General features: G+C 24.4%; 2 protein-coding genes across 2 annotated transcripts in view; both read left to right on the plus strand.

Annotated features, from left to right (window-relative positions):
* LOC101489079 (LEAF RUST 10 DISEASE-RESISTANCE LOCUS RECEPTOR-LIKE PROTEIN KINASE-like 1.1) overlaps positions 1 to 613 on the plus strand; it is a 2,888-nt gene extending 2,275 nt beyond the window's left edge. Inside the window, 1 exon segment of the mRNA XM_012714754.3 lies at positions 1 to 613. This exon segment is cut by the window's left edge and continues 26 nt beyond it. Within this exon segment, the coding sequence (XP_012570208.1) occupies positions 1 to 403 (403 nt within the window). The 3' untranslated portion in view covers positions 404 to 613.
* A 1,545-nt stretch (positions 614 to 2,158) lies between these two features.
* LOC101489412 (uncharacterized) lies at positions 2,159 to 2,599 on the plus strand. The gene has a single exon (XM_004497004.4). The coding sequence runs from the start codon at positions 2,159 to 2,161 to the stop codon at positions 2,597 to 2,599; it is 441 nt and encodes a 146-aa protein (XP_004497061.1).
* The last annotated feature ends 13,421 nt before the right edge of the window (positions 2,600 to 16,020 follow it).

Below are 16,020 nucleotides of genomic sequence, written 5' to 3' on the forward strand. Positions count from 1 at the left end.
GGAAAGAGAAGAAATTAATTTGGCAAATTTGGCAGCTAAGAAGATAAGAAAAGGTGCAATTGGGGAGCTGGTTGATCCATCACTTGGTTTTGAATCAGATAGTGAAGTTAAAAGGATGGTAACTTCAGTGGCTGAATTGGCTTTTCAGTGTATGTTAGGAGACATGGAATTAAGACCTTCTATGGATCAAGTTCTGCAGGAACTCAAGAAAATTGATGGTGGAAATTTTGAGTTTGATCATGTAGAGAAAGTTGATGAATATGTTGGGTCCTCTCACTCTGAAGAAGTACATCCATCATTAGATGGAACTTGTATGAATAGGAAGCATGAAGTATCCTCTTCACCAAAGTCATTGACTGAGAAATGGGAAACTGAATCTACTAGACCTAATGCAAGTGGTTAATCAAAGTTATTCTTTATGTTTTGATAAAATTAGGAATTTTTAGTGATTTTTTGCTTTACTTTGTACTAATTGATTAAAGTAATGAGTGCTACACATTAAAAGACTAAAAAAGGTAAGGGAACATGAGACTAAATAATCCCAACTCCCAAGGGTTAAGAAAATTTGTGCAAGTTATGAAAAAGAAAATATATGTATCAATTTTTTGTTACACTTCAAAATTTAAATTGATGAAAATACTGTTAAGTTATTTTTCAAATTTTCATTCAATATTTTTTTAATTTATCTTCATGTTGCTCAACTCTTCTCTTCCTTCCTCCTCTTTCTCTTCTTCTTCTTCTTTTATCTTCCTCTATCTTCCTCTTCATCTCATTTTTGTCTATCTTTCCTCTCATTTTCGAAATCAAACTCATTTTTCTTTACATAATTCTTGTTCCATTTTTGTGTGTGCAAGTTTTCTTAATTCTATTTTTTAATGTGGTAAGAGTATACGTGAATTAAATTTATGTATAAAAAACAGAGAGAATTCAATGCAATAGAAGTTCATGCATTGTTGATTAGGAAAAAGAAAAAATAGAAGCTCACCTGTTCTTGAATTCATTTAGGTATATAACAATTTAGTCTAGAGGATGTAACTTGCAAAAAATCAAGAAATTATATGTAAGATTACTTAATTCTCCATTATCAATCATGTAATTACATTTAGACTTCGATAAGTTAGATATTAGCGAGTGAAGAACTAAGCCACTTAAATACTCAATTTATCATCCAAGTATGGCAATGGGGCAGGGTGGGGGCGGATTTTGCCTCCTCTACCCCGCACCTGATTAATCGGGAAAAAACCCCGTCTGCCTCCGTTTCATAGCGATCGTGAAATTTAAGCATCATCTTCGTCCGCAACGGAATTCGGGTTTTTTCGTCCATACTCGCACCTATTTATATATTTAAAATTATAAATTTAAAAATCATATTTATTATAATTAATATAATAAAATAATTATTATTAGACAATAATAAAATTAAAAAATATTTTCTATAGAGATAAGATTATAATTTTAAATATTTAAAAAAATATTAAGTATATTCAATATGTATATATATATAAAATTTAAAAATTACAATAATATTACTTGCAAGACGGGTTCGGGGTAGATATCACCACCTCAAACTCCCACCCCAAATATTAATTTCGTATAAAATACGCATCCACACCCAATTAAAGCAGATTTTCTCTACTCAAATCAAGTGACTTTGTGTGGGTATACGCATGTGTCAGTTATGTTTTCATCCCTCGTAAGATCTCATACTATGGCAAAAAGTAAGAGTCTCCAAATAGATAGTAAAATAACGTCTATAATTACTAACTAGTTGTATTGCTAGTAATTGATAACACATGAATCCACCACTTTACCAATCTCTTTTGTTTGTGCAACTATTCATTCTATATTTTCAAAAGGAGACATGGAAAAAAGTGTTGAGTCCTACTTGTAATTCCATTCCATGGTCATTGGTCATAAAGTGTGAAAAAAAGAGTATTAAATTAAAGAAAAGAAAAAGAAAAAGAAAGGTAATGAATATGTTGAAAGCATTCCCAAAATAGATCCCATGCTTCTTAGAACAATCAACCACCTTTGTTCCCCTCAAAATCATCACCACTCAACACTTCAACATTCAAATTCAAACTCACTTCATATTTCAGACTCCTATAATAGGGTTGAGGTTGATACAACTAAAAAACTCAACTCGTAGCCAAAGGGGATGGCCACGCTACAGAAGTTCAAGCTCTTCGCGACACAATGCGGGGTGCAACAGAGCCCAACTTTAAGCCCAAGAACAAGCCCGCTAATTCGGATGCCGAGGCCCAAAACAACTCTGCGGACTCTTCTTGGGCTGACTCTGAACCGACCACCTCGACGGCAGGGACACGTGTCGGTGTTAGAGTTGGAGAAGAAAGAGAAGGATTCAATGCGGAGAAACTCGCTGAAGGATCTATTTGTGTCATCGCCACCGAGAGAAGAGGATGCGCAAGCACAAACACATGCTACTTCTCCAATGTTGGGAAACATGGGCATTTTCCGGTCCGATAGTTGGAAGGTCGGACCCGGTTTAAATAACCCGGTTTGGACGGGTTTTCGATGTAGGTCCCTACTGAAAAGGAAAGCTTGGCGCCCTATGCTTCTCACTATTTCCGAACAGTAATAATAATCTTCTTTTTTTTTCAACGGATCATCACTTGTATCTTCTTGATATTTTTTGTTCCATTTAATATATGAAATGAAATGAAGGTTTTGCTTTCTATTTCGTCCTTAAATAAAGTTCATTTATCATTTCAAAATATGCAAAAGCAAATCATTCATATAATATGTTTGAGTTTAATTTCTGTGTACATTTATGGTGGATAAATTATTATCAATATATTGATGATTTTATAAATAATTATAATAAAATTTAAACATTATTAATGATTTTATGATTGTAATTAATTGACAGTCAAATATTTTTTATTTTAATTGTATATATAAATTAAGTTTTAATATATTTATCTTTGATAAATTAAAATATAACCTAAATAGTTTTTACATTTGAAGAGAAAAATAAAACAAAGTAATCAAATAATTCAATTCAAATAGTTAATAAATTTTAATTATAGATAATTATTTAAAAGAATACAAATTCAAATTTTTATTGAAATAATTTTTTATAGGACTTTAATCATCTCTAAATCAAACTTTGTTCTATTACTGAGAACCAGAAATTAAATACCAAAAAAAAATATTCTTTAAATTATGTTTTTCTCTTCATTAGAAGTTAAACAAATATTTAAATCTCACGTCAAACTTTTTTGCTTCTTTATTTTATTTTATTTTATTTTCTCTCCCATGTGAGTGATGTTTACTTTTTCTTTTCAAACAAAACGTACTTTTCCATGCCTTGTTTTAATGAAATATTTTTTACAAAAAAATAGAGCATAATCTTTTTATTATTTTCATTAAATAAATTTATAATTACTATAAAATTTTAGTTTTAATCTCTAAAAAAAAAATTGAATTAATCTTTTTATATTTCACATTTTTTAATCTCTGTAAGTAATTTTTAGTCTTTGCTAAAATAAAATATATTTAATTGTCATTCAACTTCAAATTTTTTAATAATAATTTATAAATATGTTTCAAATATTATCAAAATTTAAAATTATTTAACTTAAAATAGATTAAATATGAATATTTATAAAATTATTTGCATAATAATTTTATAAAAAGCTAAAAGTTTATTTAATCTTTTTATTATAGAAACATAGTATAAGTTAGACATAAATTTGAATTATTTGTTTAAGATATATATATTGAACATTTTATTGCATTGGGAGTTGTTTTTGTTGTTTCTTACTCTTCTTTTCAAGAAAAATATAAATGAAAGGTTAATTTGAATTAGAAAAAAGAGACGTTTGACACTAGAGTTTGGAAAACAAAATAAGATAGAGCTAACATAAAATAAATAATATATATAAACAACATATAAATGTGTAAGTGTAATGAAATCAAAATTGGTTTTGTGATTAGTGTGTTGTTTTTCACAAACGTTCCAATTTTTTATTTTGAGGCTTTAATCTATATCTTGTCAATTAAAAATAAATAAATGAGTTGTAAAAATATCACAGATAGAACTCGCGACATAATTTTTGTTCAAAATATTAGTTAGTTATTGTGGTAATAGTAAACTCATCCTATATATTTCATAATATTATATTTTTTATTTGGTCTTGAATATAATCAATAATAAAAAATCATATTTTATAATCTTAAATACTCCATTCGTCTATAATTATAAATCTTTGTTGAGAAATTTTGTTTCCTTAAATATAAACTTTCAAATTATTAGATGTATTTATTATTTTTTTTTAAATGTAACCTTAACTACTAATTTGTCTTGAAATATAAAAAATTAATATTTAATATATCTATATACAAAGGTCAATTTAATCATCTTTTATACAAAATTGATGCATTAATTACGCTAATAATTTTTTTTAATAAAACTGAAAAATACTATAGATACTTATATTTAGACATATGAAGTATAAGTATAATTTAATTCATTCTATTATATTTAATGTAACAGTTTCTATAATACTCTTTAACTGTTGTAAAATTTATTTTTCAATTACTCATTTTATTCTCATGAACAAATTCCCACGAAGAAACAATTTAAAGAATTGAATAATTTGTTTACTACTTTGAAAAAAATTAAATAAACCTAATTATTTTTAAAAAAATGTGTGAAATAACTTTTTAGATATATAAATCTGGAGAGTTTATATATTAAATGACTTTAATCTAATTATAAAAGGATGAGATTTCTGTCATGCACCCCCACACTTTAACCTACTATCTCCTATCTCACTTGAAATTATATTTTTGTCATTTTTTACTATATATAAAACACTTAAAAAAAATTAACACTCATTTTTTTACCCCTCTTTTGAAACTCTACATAAATCACTTCACCATTCGAAAGTTTACAAGTTTTTAAAATATAAAAAGTAAGTAATTTTTCATAATTTCAAATTTTTCATAATTCCGAAACAATTATTTTTGAAATTTTTGAACCTTTAGAACAACATTAAAGTTTCGAAATAAGTTTTTTTTTTCCAGATTTTTGAAAGTTTCTATCCGTACGAAACTTTCAAAATGTTAATTTCAGTTTTTTCAAAACTTTCGAAACAATAAATGTTCGAAACTTTTAAAATTAGAAAATGAAAAGTTTGTTAATTAAAAAAATTAAAAGTTTATTTCTAGAATTAAAAACGCTCAGATCCATGCTAAACTTTTATTAAATTGTTAATTTTGAAATTTTATAACAATTCTAAAGTTTCAAAATTTATGCGAATTTTTCATTTCGAAAATTTCAAAAGTTTTAAAATTCTAGAAATTTTAATTTCAAAAATTTATAAATGTTCGAAAGTTTAAACAATATTTGAAAAAATTTCATTTTGAAAATTTAAAAAAGTTCAAAAGTTTCATTAATTTATGAAAATACTTAATTTCAAATATTTTATAACGTCGAAAGTTTGAACAATCAGAAAAAAAAAATTATTTCAAAAATTTCAAAAGTTCGAAAGTTTCAACAATTTCTAGAAAAATTTCATTTCGAACACTTCATAACTTCGAAAGTTTGAACAATTTAGAAAATTTTCATTTCGAAAATTTCAATAATTTTTGTAAAAACTTCATTTTGAATATTTCAAATTTTTGAATGATATTTACTTTTCTATTTCGAATATTTGGATACTTTCAAATGTAAGAGAATTTTGTAAAATTTCGAAAGAGAGGTGAAAATTGAGTGTTAAAATGTTAAGAGTTATACAGATAGTAAAAAATGGCAAAAATATAATTCTATGTGGGATGGGGTGGGAGGATAAGGTGTAGGGGTACATTATAGAAACCTCTAATAGAAGTCAAAAAAATTCATAGCTTAAAAGACAAAAAAAAAAACCCAAAAATAAAAAAGTCTCTAAAATTGTGTGGCTTAGAAGGGCTCTGTAGGCTCATTTTTTAAAAAAAAATAACTTTTGAGAAATAAAATTTTAAAATTTTTTTTTCAAAATATTCCAATAAAGAATTTCCAATTTTTTTTTATAAAAATATTTACAAATATTATTTATTTTTTTAATTCGTGAAAAAAAATCAATTTTTTTAAGAAAAATAATTTTTTGATTGTGCTCAAAAAAATTTAAAACAAAAATATTTTTGCAAATATTTTTTGATAACTTCTTGAAAAAATTAAATTTCAAAAGTTTTATAAAAAATGAATATTATGGATTTAGTAAAAGATTTTTGAAAAAAAAAACTTTAAACTTTAAAGTTCTATTGAGAGCTGTAGTCCCACTATGTGGTGCAAACCGGTCTCTCATAAAAGGCCCATCCTCCCAAACACGAGAATTGATCCTAGACACCTACTCGGCCTGGGAATCCTCAGTGAGATCAAGGTTGGTGAAAGGATGTCAAGAGTATATAGACAATAATACAAACTATCACCAGAGTAGATCCTTAGAATTTAGGTATCTTGAAGAATAAAATAAATTAGACTAAGATATGATTTTGATTTTTTTTCTTTTTATCTAATATTTATTTTGATATTTTATTTATTTTTCATTTGTTCTCATTATTTATCTTTTATGCAATACTCATTTTAGTTTTAATAAAATGAAAAAATTGTATAATTTTACGAAAGATAAAAGATTAAATTGATTATTAAGTTAGCGATAAATTACTTAAACAAAATATAAAAGGTTAAAACAAATTAAAAAAATAAAATAAAGGACCAAAATGAAGATTAAGTAAAAGATAAAAAATTAAAATTATATTTTAGACAAAATAATGCCTTTGTAATTATTTTAAAAAAATTAATTATTAATAATTCAATTGTAATTAATATTTTCAAAAAAATCAATTTTTATTTTTTGTAAAAAAATAAATAGAAATTAAAATAAAACTATTTAATCTATCACACGAATTAATAGATTTCAAGTAAAATTTTAACAATGTTAACTTTTTTTTAAAAAAAAATTCAATGAAATACAAAAGTTGAATGAATAACTAATATTATTTTAATATTATTTTGTAATATGTGCATGTATTGGGAAAAATAATTAAATGCTTTCAAGTAATTCAATAGTAAATAGTTTGATTCCATACATATATATCTAATGGTTTTTAATTCTTCAAACAAAATTTCACCAATAAAATTTAAAGAATTATCACATTTTCGCAAATATCAAAATGTTTACATCATATTTTAATTTAAACTATCAACAAATAATTATCTAATCATTAATATTAGACAAAATTGAAAACATTTTCAAATACAAAATGCTATACAACTCAAATATTTTATTTAATGGACAATTGTGAATTTTTCATTTGAATATAATTTTAATTATATATATTTTTTTTATATTTAATATTTATATATCCTAACTAACATTACTAAAAAAAATTAATGCTTCTAAAAAATTGAAGTATTGGACGACCACTCATGAGTCATGACATGTGCCCGGTTTTCCATTTTGTACATAATTTTATTTTGTCAAGACAATTATTGGATTTGGTGCATCATCTCTTGTCTCACTTGTGAGTTTGACAACTAATTTTTCCAATAAATTGTACTCTAATTATTTAAGCTGTGTTTGGTATGGGAAAAAAAATTATGTTTATAACTTATAGTTTATATAAGACTTATTTGGTAATAGTCATTTATAAATTTATAGTGTTTTTTATAAGTTATTTTAATTAGCTTTTGAGCTTATTATAACTGATATTTTATAATTTTTTTCTGTTCAATTTTACCTTTATAATTCTTTTACACCATTTATAATTTATTTAATATAATTTAAAATGAATAAACTAGTCAATAATTTTTAAAATGTAACATTTTAAAATATTTTAAATAAATAATTTTAATAAATAGTATTATAAAATAATTAATTTAAAATAATTTATTTATTATAATTTAAAATAAATAAATTAACTAAATAAATAAAAATGTATCAGATTAATAAATAATTTATTTGGTATAATTTTAAATTATTTATAAATAATTTAAATTTTAAAGTAAAATATTTAAAATTATTTTTTTATTATAATTTAAAATATAAAAAAATATTAAATTAATAAATTTCATTAATTAAATAAAAATAAATTCTAAATTAATTATTATTAAATATTTTAAAAATTATTGTAAAAAAATTATTTTTAATTAAAAATATCATTTTATGTTTTTTAAAATTTTTAAAATAATTAAACCATTAATTTTATCGAATAATTCAATTAGTTTAACTATTATTAACTATAAAATATAAATTATCTACTAACCTGCTTATCAACTATTAATTATAACTTTACATTTTAGAGAAATTGTACTTTTACCAAGGTAGACATTTAAAATAAGATGACAAGAGATAATTTTTGCTTATGTTTTAGTGAATTTAAATATGCTAAATTTTTGTTTATACGTTATTAGTGAGATAATTACTTATCCCAAGTCTCCCTCACCTTTACATTGTGTTTGTTTGCAATGAGAGTGAAAGGAAAAGACGAGGGAGGAAATATAGTTCTTGTTACGAGATCCTTCATTCTTTTGGAGTATCATGAACGAGAAAGGGGAACTGCAGCTGGAATCCACAATATAAATTATCTTATTTAAATAATAAATTGAGATTTTTTTAAGTGAATAGATTTCATGAAATATTTTATTAATAAATTTAAAATTTTTAAATACCACACTAAATATAAAATTTGAAATTTCCACTTATCTCCATTAAATCTAAATACCAATGTTATTTTGGCAAAAATTAAGATTTAGTAGTGCGACAAACTTATGGGGCCTCTATAATCAAAATAATTATGAACTCCCTAAATTGACATGTCACGGCACTGTTGCATGATGCTACAACACAAACAGGTGACTCGGTCAGTTTGTCAACTTGGCTGATTCTCCTTCCACATATCTAAAGTCACTTTCAAAAGTTACATGGAACTTAATGATCGACATATGACCGTTAATTTAAAAAAAAAATAATTTAAAATAAATATCACTTTTAAGTTTTAAGATAATTTTAATTATTGTTTTTATTAGAGGTAGTTAAAATTATTTATAGTTAGATGAAAAGTTGTTAGGTTAATTAGATTAATAACATTGTATAAAAGTGCATCATACTTTAGTTGTAAAAACAATTCTTTAAATAATTGTTTCAAATTTTAATTTTAATTATTTTTCTATTTCTTTAACTCAACCATGATTCTTAACATGGTATCATAACAACAATAATTATTCTGCTATATTATTTTTCTAAATTTTCCATATCTTTTATTCCTCATTTTGAATATTCTTCATTCTTATAATGATTAACAAAAAAATCATCTCATTATTTATGTTTAAAATATAAGAAAGTATTTAAAAATTTGATACATCTGATTTTCATTTTTAAATTAAATACATTAAATTTTTAAATATAATTTTTCAAATAGATCAATTTATCAGTTCCATACATCCTATTATACATTTTAAGGAGTATCAGTAATTATCAAATAATCTGTTATAGGTAAATTATATTCCTCCTTTTAGTTATTGGAAAAAACTTGAGATAGTGTATAAGATAATTACATTGTACTACTCAAATTGTACTTCTCGAAAGTGAAAAAAAAAAAGACAGATATAATTTGTTAATTAATTTTAGTTAAAGATGTATCGTTTCAAAAAATTTAAATTTAAATTATAATTAAAATAATTTTTAGTTAAATTTCACTTATTATCTTAGTCAAATTCTAAATTATTGAGATTTATTTTTCTAAAAATCGGATAGTTAAAAAATAAATTAAAAAATAAATTAAAAAATAAATTAAAAAATAAAATAAAATGAAAAGATAGAAGTTTTGATATTATTATTATTATTATTATTATTATTATTAATTTTATAAATTACACAAACAAATAAATATTTCAAAAAATAAAATAAAAATTAAAAGATTGTTTTTTTTAGAAAATTTGAAAGCATGTGGTTATTATAGTTGTATTGTTACTTTGCCATTTAGTTATATTTGTCATTGATGATAAAGTTTGAATTAAATTTATTTTGTTCCAATGTCAAACTGGAAAATGTGATATTTATAGGAATTAAAATTTGTGAATTTTTTTTATAAAAATTAAAAATAAGATATTTAATATATATATAATGGATATTCATGTGTACATTTGTTTGTATTATTCTACGTCAGATTTTAAAGTTTTTTTTTTTACTGCATCAGATTTTTGAAGGTTGTAAGGTGTTAGATGTGTATTTTCTACTTAAAATTTGATGCTTTTCATGAGGATTTTTGTTGTTAGAATTTCATAACTCATTTTCTATATATCATATTATTGCTTCATATTGTTTTCTTAAATATTATATATTGATATGTTTTACTTTATAAATTGTGTATTTAATAATTGATATAAAAACATTGATTTATGCTCAATTAATAGTGACTTTATAACATAATTATTACTCAATAGTTGAACAAATAAATAAATTGTAAATCGTAATTAAAAGTATCAATACTAGTATTATATATATATAGAGAGGATATTTTTCACTTATATATCATCTTTTCATTTAATTTTTTTCATTATACGTGCATTAAAATTTATATATAAAAATTTCTTACTTTTTTTACTCTTAGAAAGTCAAAAAAATGAAATGCGACTACTTAAAAACAATTTTTTTTTATTAAAAGATTATATCTTTAAGGTGAGACCATATATTACCATTTAATTTTGTTTATAAAAAAATTAATTATTAATTTAATAAATAAAAACAAAAAATTTAAAAATTAAAATATATTTAATAACAACTCTATTCTATTTTGCAATCTATTGTAAATAAATTAATAATTTTATTCTATTTTGTTAACAACGCCCACCAATTTTTTCTACAATACAATAAAATACAAAACAAAAGATAATTGTTAAAATAATATAACACGTTATTTATTTTGACATATCTATTCAACCACTCAACCACATTACCTTTGAGGATATATTACCCATATATCCTATTTTTGAAAAAACTTAACCAAAATACTCCACTTTCTAAAACTGTTACCAAAATGCCCTACTTTTTAGGCAAGAAGGAAAACTCTCCCTGAGGGAGCGATACATCAAGGAGACCAAATTTTTCTCCCTAGTAGGAGGTCGCTGGCCGGGGATGCGACCTCCCAAAGGGGTTTCGTTTTTTGTTTTAATTAATTGTTAAAAGTTTTTTGGTTTTAATAAATATTTAAATTAATAAATAATTATATTAAATAATAAATAAATAATTAATAATAATACTACATAAATAAATTATTATTATTATTATTAATTATTATTATTATTAATTATTATTATTGTTATTATTATTAAAAATTGCTATAATTAAAAATTATTAAAAATTATTAAAATTATTAATTATTATTATAGTTATTATTAATCTTATTATTATTAAAATTGTTATAATTAAATATATTTTTAATTTTAATAATTTTTAATAATAATAAGATTAATAATTTTTAATTAATAATACTACATAATAAGATTAATAAGATTAAAGTAATATATTTTTATTTTTAATAATTTTTAATTATAACAATTTTTAATAATAATAAGATTAATAATAACTATAATAATAATTAATAATTTTAATAATTTTTAATTTAATTTTAATAATTTTTAATTATAGCAATTTTTAATAATAATAACAATAATAATAATTAATAATAATAATAATAATCATTTATTTATGTAGTATTATTATTAATTATTAATTTATTATTTAATATAATTATTTATTAATTTAAGTATTTATTAAAACCAAAAAACTTTTAACAATTAATTAAAACAAAAAACGAATTAATTTTTTTTTTTAAAACCCCTTTGGGAGGTCGCATCCCTGACCAGCGACCTCCTACTAGGGAGAAAAATTTGGTCTCCTTGATGTATCGCTCCCCCAGGGAGAGTTTTCCTTCTTGCCCTAAAAAGTAGGGCATTTTGGTAACAGTTTTAGAAAGTGGGGTATTTTGGTTAAGTTTTTTCACAAGTAGGATATATAGGTAATATATCCTACCTTTGATGTATTTTTTTATTAAATATATTTTATTTGATTTTATTAATATATTTAATTATTTTTAAATTAAATTAACAATTATAATTTGTTATAAAAAAATTAAATAGTAACACATAACATCTTATGATGCGACTTTTTATAAGAAGAAAAATTTATTCAGATGTCGCATTCAGCTTTATGATTTTATGAAGGTAAAAAAGAAAACAATATTTTAATATATAAGTTTTAATACTGGGTATAGAAGAATTTTGAATGAAAAAACGTGAAAATACCATGGATGTGTGTGTGACAAGAAGTAGAAATAGATTATATTAGAAACCCTACTACTGCTCAAAATTTCTTTATGCTAGTATCGTAACAGACAACATAAATATATGCCCCACCACACTGCACATAGATAAGAAAGAGTACACCCATGCAGCTCAAGACAAGCATATATATTCTCAGCTAGAGTTGTCTTTACACACATGACACATCTCATTATCGACTGTAACAACAATTGTTGCACAAAACACACGTAAATCGTATCCCCTTGTGGGTGGCGGAAAACCCCAACTTTTGAGAGGTACTATATTTTTATATATATATATATATATATATATATATATATATATTCAAATACTAGATATAAATATTAAAATAAAATTTTATATTATTTAAATTATATATCAGAGTTACTGAAAAATTATAAACAATACAAATTTAATAAATACATGTGATTTAATGAATTGAAAAATTAAATCAAATGATTATATCTATTATTTTAATAGTTAAAGAGTCTAATTAGACACTAAAATTAAAATTTTAATATGAATAATTAAACACTGAGATTTCACCATCTTTTATCTATATATTAAGATTCAAAAATTACAATCTGAAACTGAAAGGTTTAACCAGCTATAGAATCCGTATAATATATGATCAAATATGTAGAAAAATATAGAGAATCTATTAGCGACGTCAACACAAATTGCAATCATCTTGAAGTTTGTTTAAAATATGATACTTTTTTTTGATTTTTATAGTAAAATTTTATCTTAAGAATTAAAAGGTATTAGAGAATATATTTTACTTGAATAAATATTAAACTATATGATATTGAGTTCTTTAAAATTTTTTAATTGTTTTTCTAATACGTATGTAAAATAATATAATTATTCATATTACTGTTGTAATTGTCGAAAGAAATTGTTATAAAATAAAATTTTATTTACGACCTACTACATAATACATAATAAGATAGATTAAATTATTTTATTTTAATTTCAATTAAATGTAATATTTTTAAGAACATTAGTTATAAAGAAATTATCAATAAAAAATTAAAATATTTGAATAATTATAAAAACTTTAAAAAAATTATAAAGACAATATTTTTAAATTTACCTAAATCACTCAAATTTTAAGGACAGAGTCTCCTATACTAAGTACTATTATTTGCGAAATAAATATAAAACTTATATTATAGCAACTAGGGAGCATCGGATGCCTATGTAACTAAATCATTAGTAGTTTATTCGGTAAAAAAATATTATTAATACCAGTTTAATTTAAGTGAATAGCTTGTACAGAGCTACTAATAAACTCCACATAATATAATTGGAGCAGCAATTTATAGTCACTCATGCAGCCACGTGCTTCTTAGTCTACCTTCATCTCTTTATATAAAACTTTCTCAAGAAACTTTATTGGATATATCAAAAAATTTAAGTAATTAATTACTATTTTTATTAAAATACTCTAATCACCGCGCATCTTTTTCTGTAATTATTAGTAAATATTATGATAAAAATAATAATTAATTTTGGCTGTGAAAAAATAATTAATTTTCTATCTTAAACGATTGACTTAAATAAATCATACCAATTTAATACACTTAACATTCTTATGAACTTTCAAAAGTTTTATGATTTAGTCGATGCGATTATTATATTTAGACACAAATAGAGCAAAATAGGTGAAGTTTAAGACGGATCACTGTTAAAATAGTCTTTATTATTGTTAACAATGAAAAGAGGAAGAAAGAAGAAGAAGAGAAACAATCACTCTAGGGTTTCATAATATAGAATGAACCAAACTAAAGTTAATAGGGTTACCATGAGTATATATATAGGAAAATTGAAAATATCTAAAATACTCTTACTACTAATATATAATAACATTATCTAATATCCCCCTCAAACTCACGATGCATTAACATGGAACATCGAGAGTTTGTCAACTAAAAAACGAAAACGTTTAATGGAATGCATCTTTGTGAACAAATCAACAATCTGTAAAGAAGAAGAGACAAATGGTAGAGTAATAGTTCCATGCTGAAGATGATGACGAGTAAGATGACAATCAATCTCAATGTGTTTGGTGCGTTCATGAAAGACCGAGTTGTGAGCAATTTGAATAACACTCTTGTTATCGCAGTGCATCGGAGTTGGCTCAGAAAAAGAGATACCCATATCAGACAAAAGCCAACGCAACCAAATTTTAGCGGTAGTGGATGCCATAGCACGATACTCAGTTTCTGTAAAAGAGCGAGAGACAATGTCTTGTTTCTTACTATTCTAAGAAATAAAAGAGTCTCCAAGAAAGATACAAAACCCTGTGGTGGATTTACGATCAGTGGTATCACCAGCCCAATCAGCATCAGAATAAGCTCGTAACTCCAATGAGGATGACGATGGAAATAGAAGACTTTGAAATTGAGTTCCTCGAAGATAACGAAGAATCCGAAGAACTGCTGCTCAATGTACTGTAGTGGGAGAGACAACAAACTGACTAACAACATGAACAACATAAGCAATGTCAGGTCTGGTAATCGTAAGATACACTAAGCTGCCAACCAAAGTACGATACAAAGTAAAATCTGGTAAAGGAACACCATTCGAGGGAGCATATTTTACATTCAACTCAAGAGGAGTATCTGCTGCTCTAGTATCAGAAAGACGAGTCTGATCAAGAATGTTGGCAATGTACTTGGATTGAGAAAAAAGTTAGCCTCTAGGAGAGTAGGCAACTTCAATCCCCAAGAAATAGCGAAGAGTTCCCAAGTCCTTCATCTCAAACTGTTTGACTAATTTCAATTTCAACTCATTGATTCCACTAACATCATCACATGTAATAATCATATCATCAATATATAGAGAAAGTATAATGCGACCATGAGTGGTGGACCTTATAAACAATGCAGAATCATGTTCACTAGAGCGAAAACCAAGAGAAGTGATCACAATAGAGAATTTCTCAAACCAAGCTCGAGGAGCCTGTTTAAGACCATATAGAGCATTTTTTAACTTACACACTTCCCCTGGATTATGAGAAACTCCTTGTGGAGGGATCATATAGACTTATTCATGAAGCTCATTTAAAAAGGCATTTTTGACATTCATTTGGGAAATATGCCATTGACGAATAGATGCAACTGCAATAAGAATACGAATAGTGGTCATCTTGGCTACATGAGCAAAAGTTTCTTCATAATCCATACCATATTGTTGAGAGAAACCCTTAGCAACAAGACATGCTTTGTAGCGCTCAACTGACCCATCAGACTTATTTTTGATCTTGTATACCCAACGAGACCCAATAGCACGTTTTCCAGGAGGAAGAAATACTAATTCCCAAATGTTGGTTTTGTGCAATGCAGATAGTTCTTCTGCCATAGCCAGCTGCCAAAGAAGATCAAGAACAACCTCTTTGGGAAATATGCCATTGACGAATAGATGCAACTGCAATAAGAGTACGAATAGTGGTCATCTTGGCTACAGGAGCAAAAGTTTCTTCATAATCCATACCATATTGTTGAGAGAAACCCTTAGCAACAAGACGTGCTTTGTAGCGCTCAACTGACCCATCAGACTTAGTTTTGATCTTGTATACCCAACGAGACCCAATAGCACGTTTTCCAGGAGGAAGAGGTACTAATTCCCAAGTGTTGGTTTTGTGCAATGCAGATAGTTCTTCTGCCATAGCCTGCTGCCAAAGAGGA

This window comes from Cicer arietinum, chromosome 4 (genome assembly GCF_000331145.2).
Source record: "Cicer arietinum cultivar CDC Frontier isolate Library 1 chromosome 4, Cicar.CDCFrontier_v2.0, whole genome shotgun sequence".
Taxonomy (NCBI): domain Eukaryota; kingdom Viridiplantae; phylum Streptophyta; class Magnoliopsida; order Fabales; family Fabaceae; genus Cicer; species Cicer arietinum.

Bases quoted from the DNA above. Each gene is read 5' to 3' on its own strand.
- LOC101489412 (XM_004497004.4), top strand. From the start codon at position 2,159: ATGGCCACGCTACAGAAGTTCAAGCTCTTCGCGACACAATGCGGGGTG.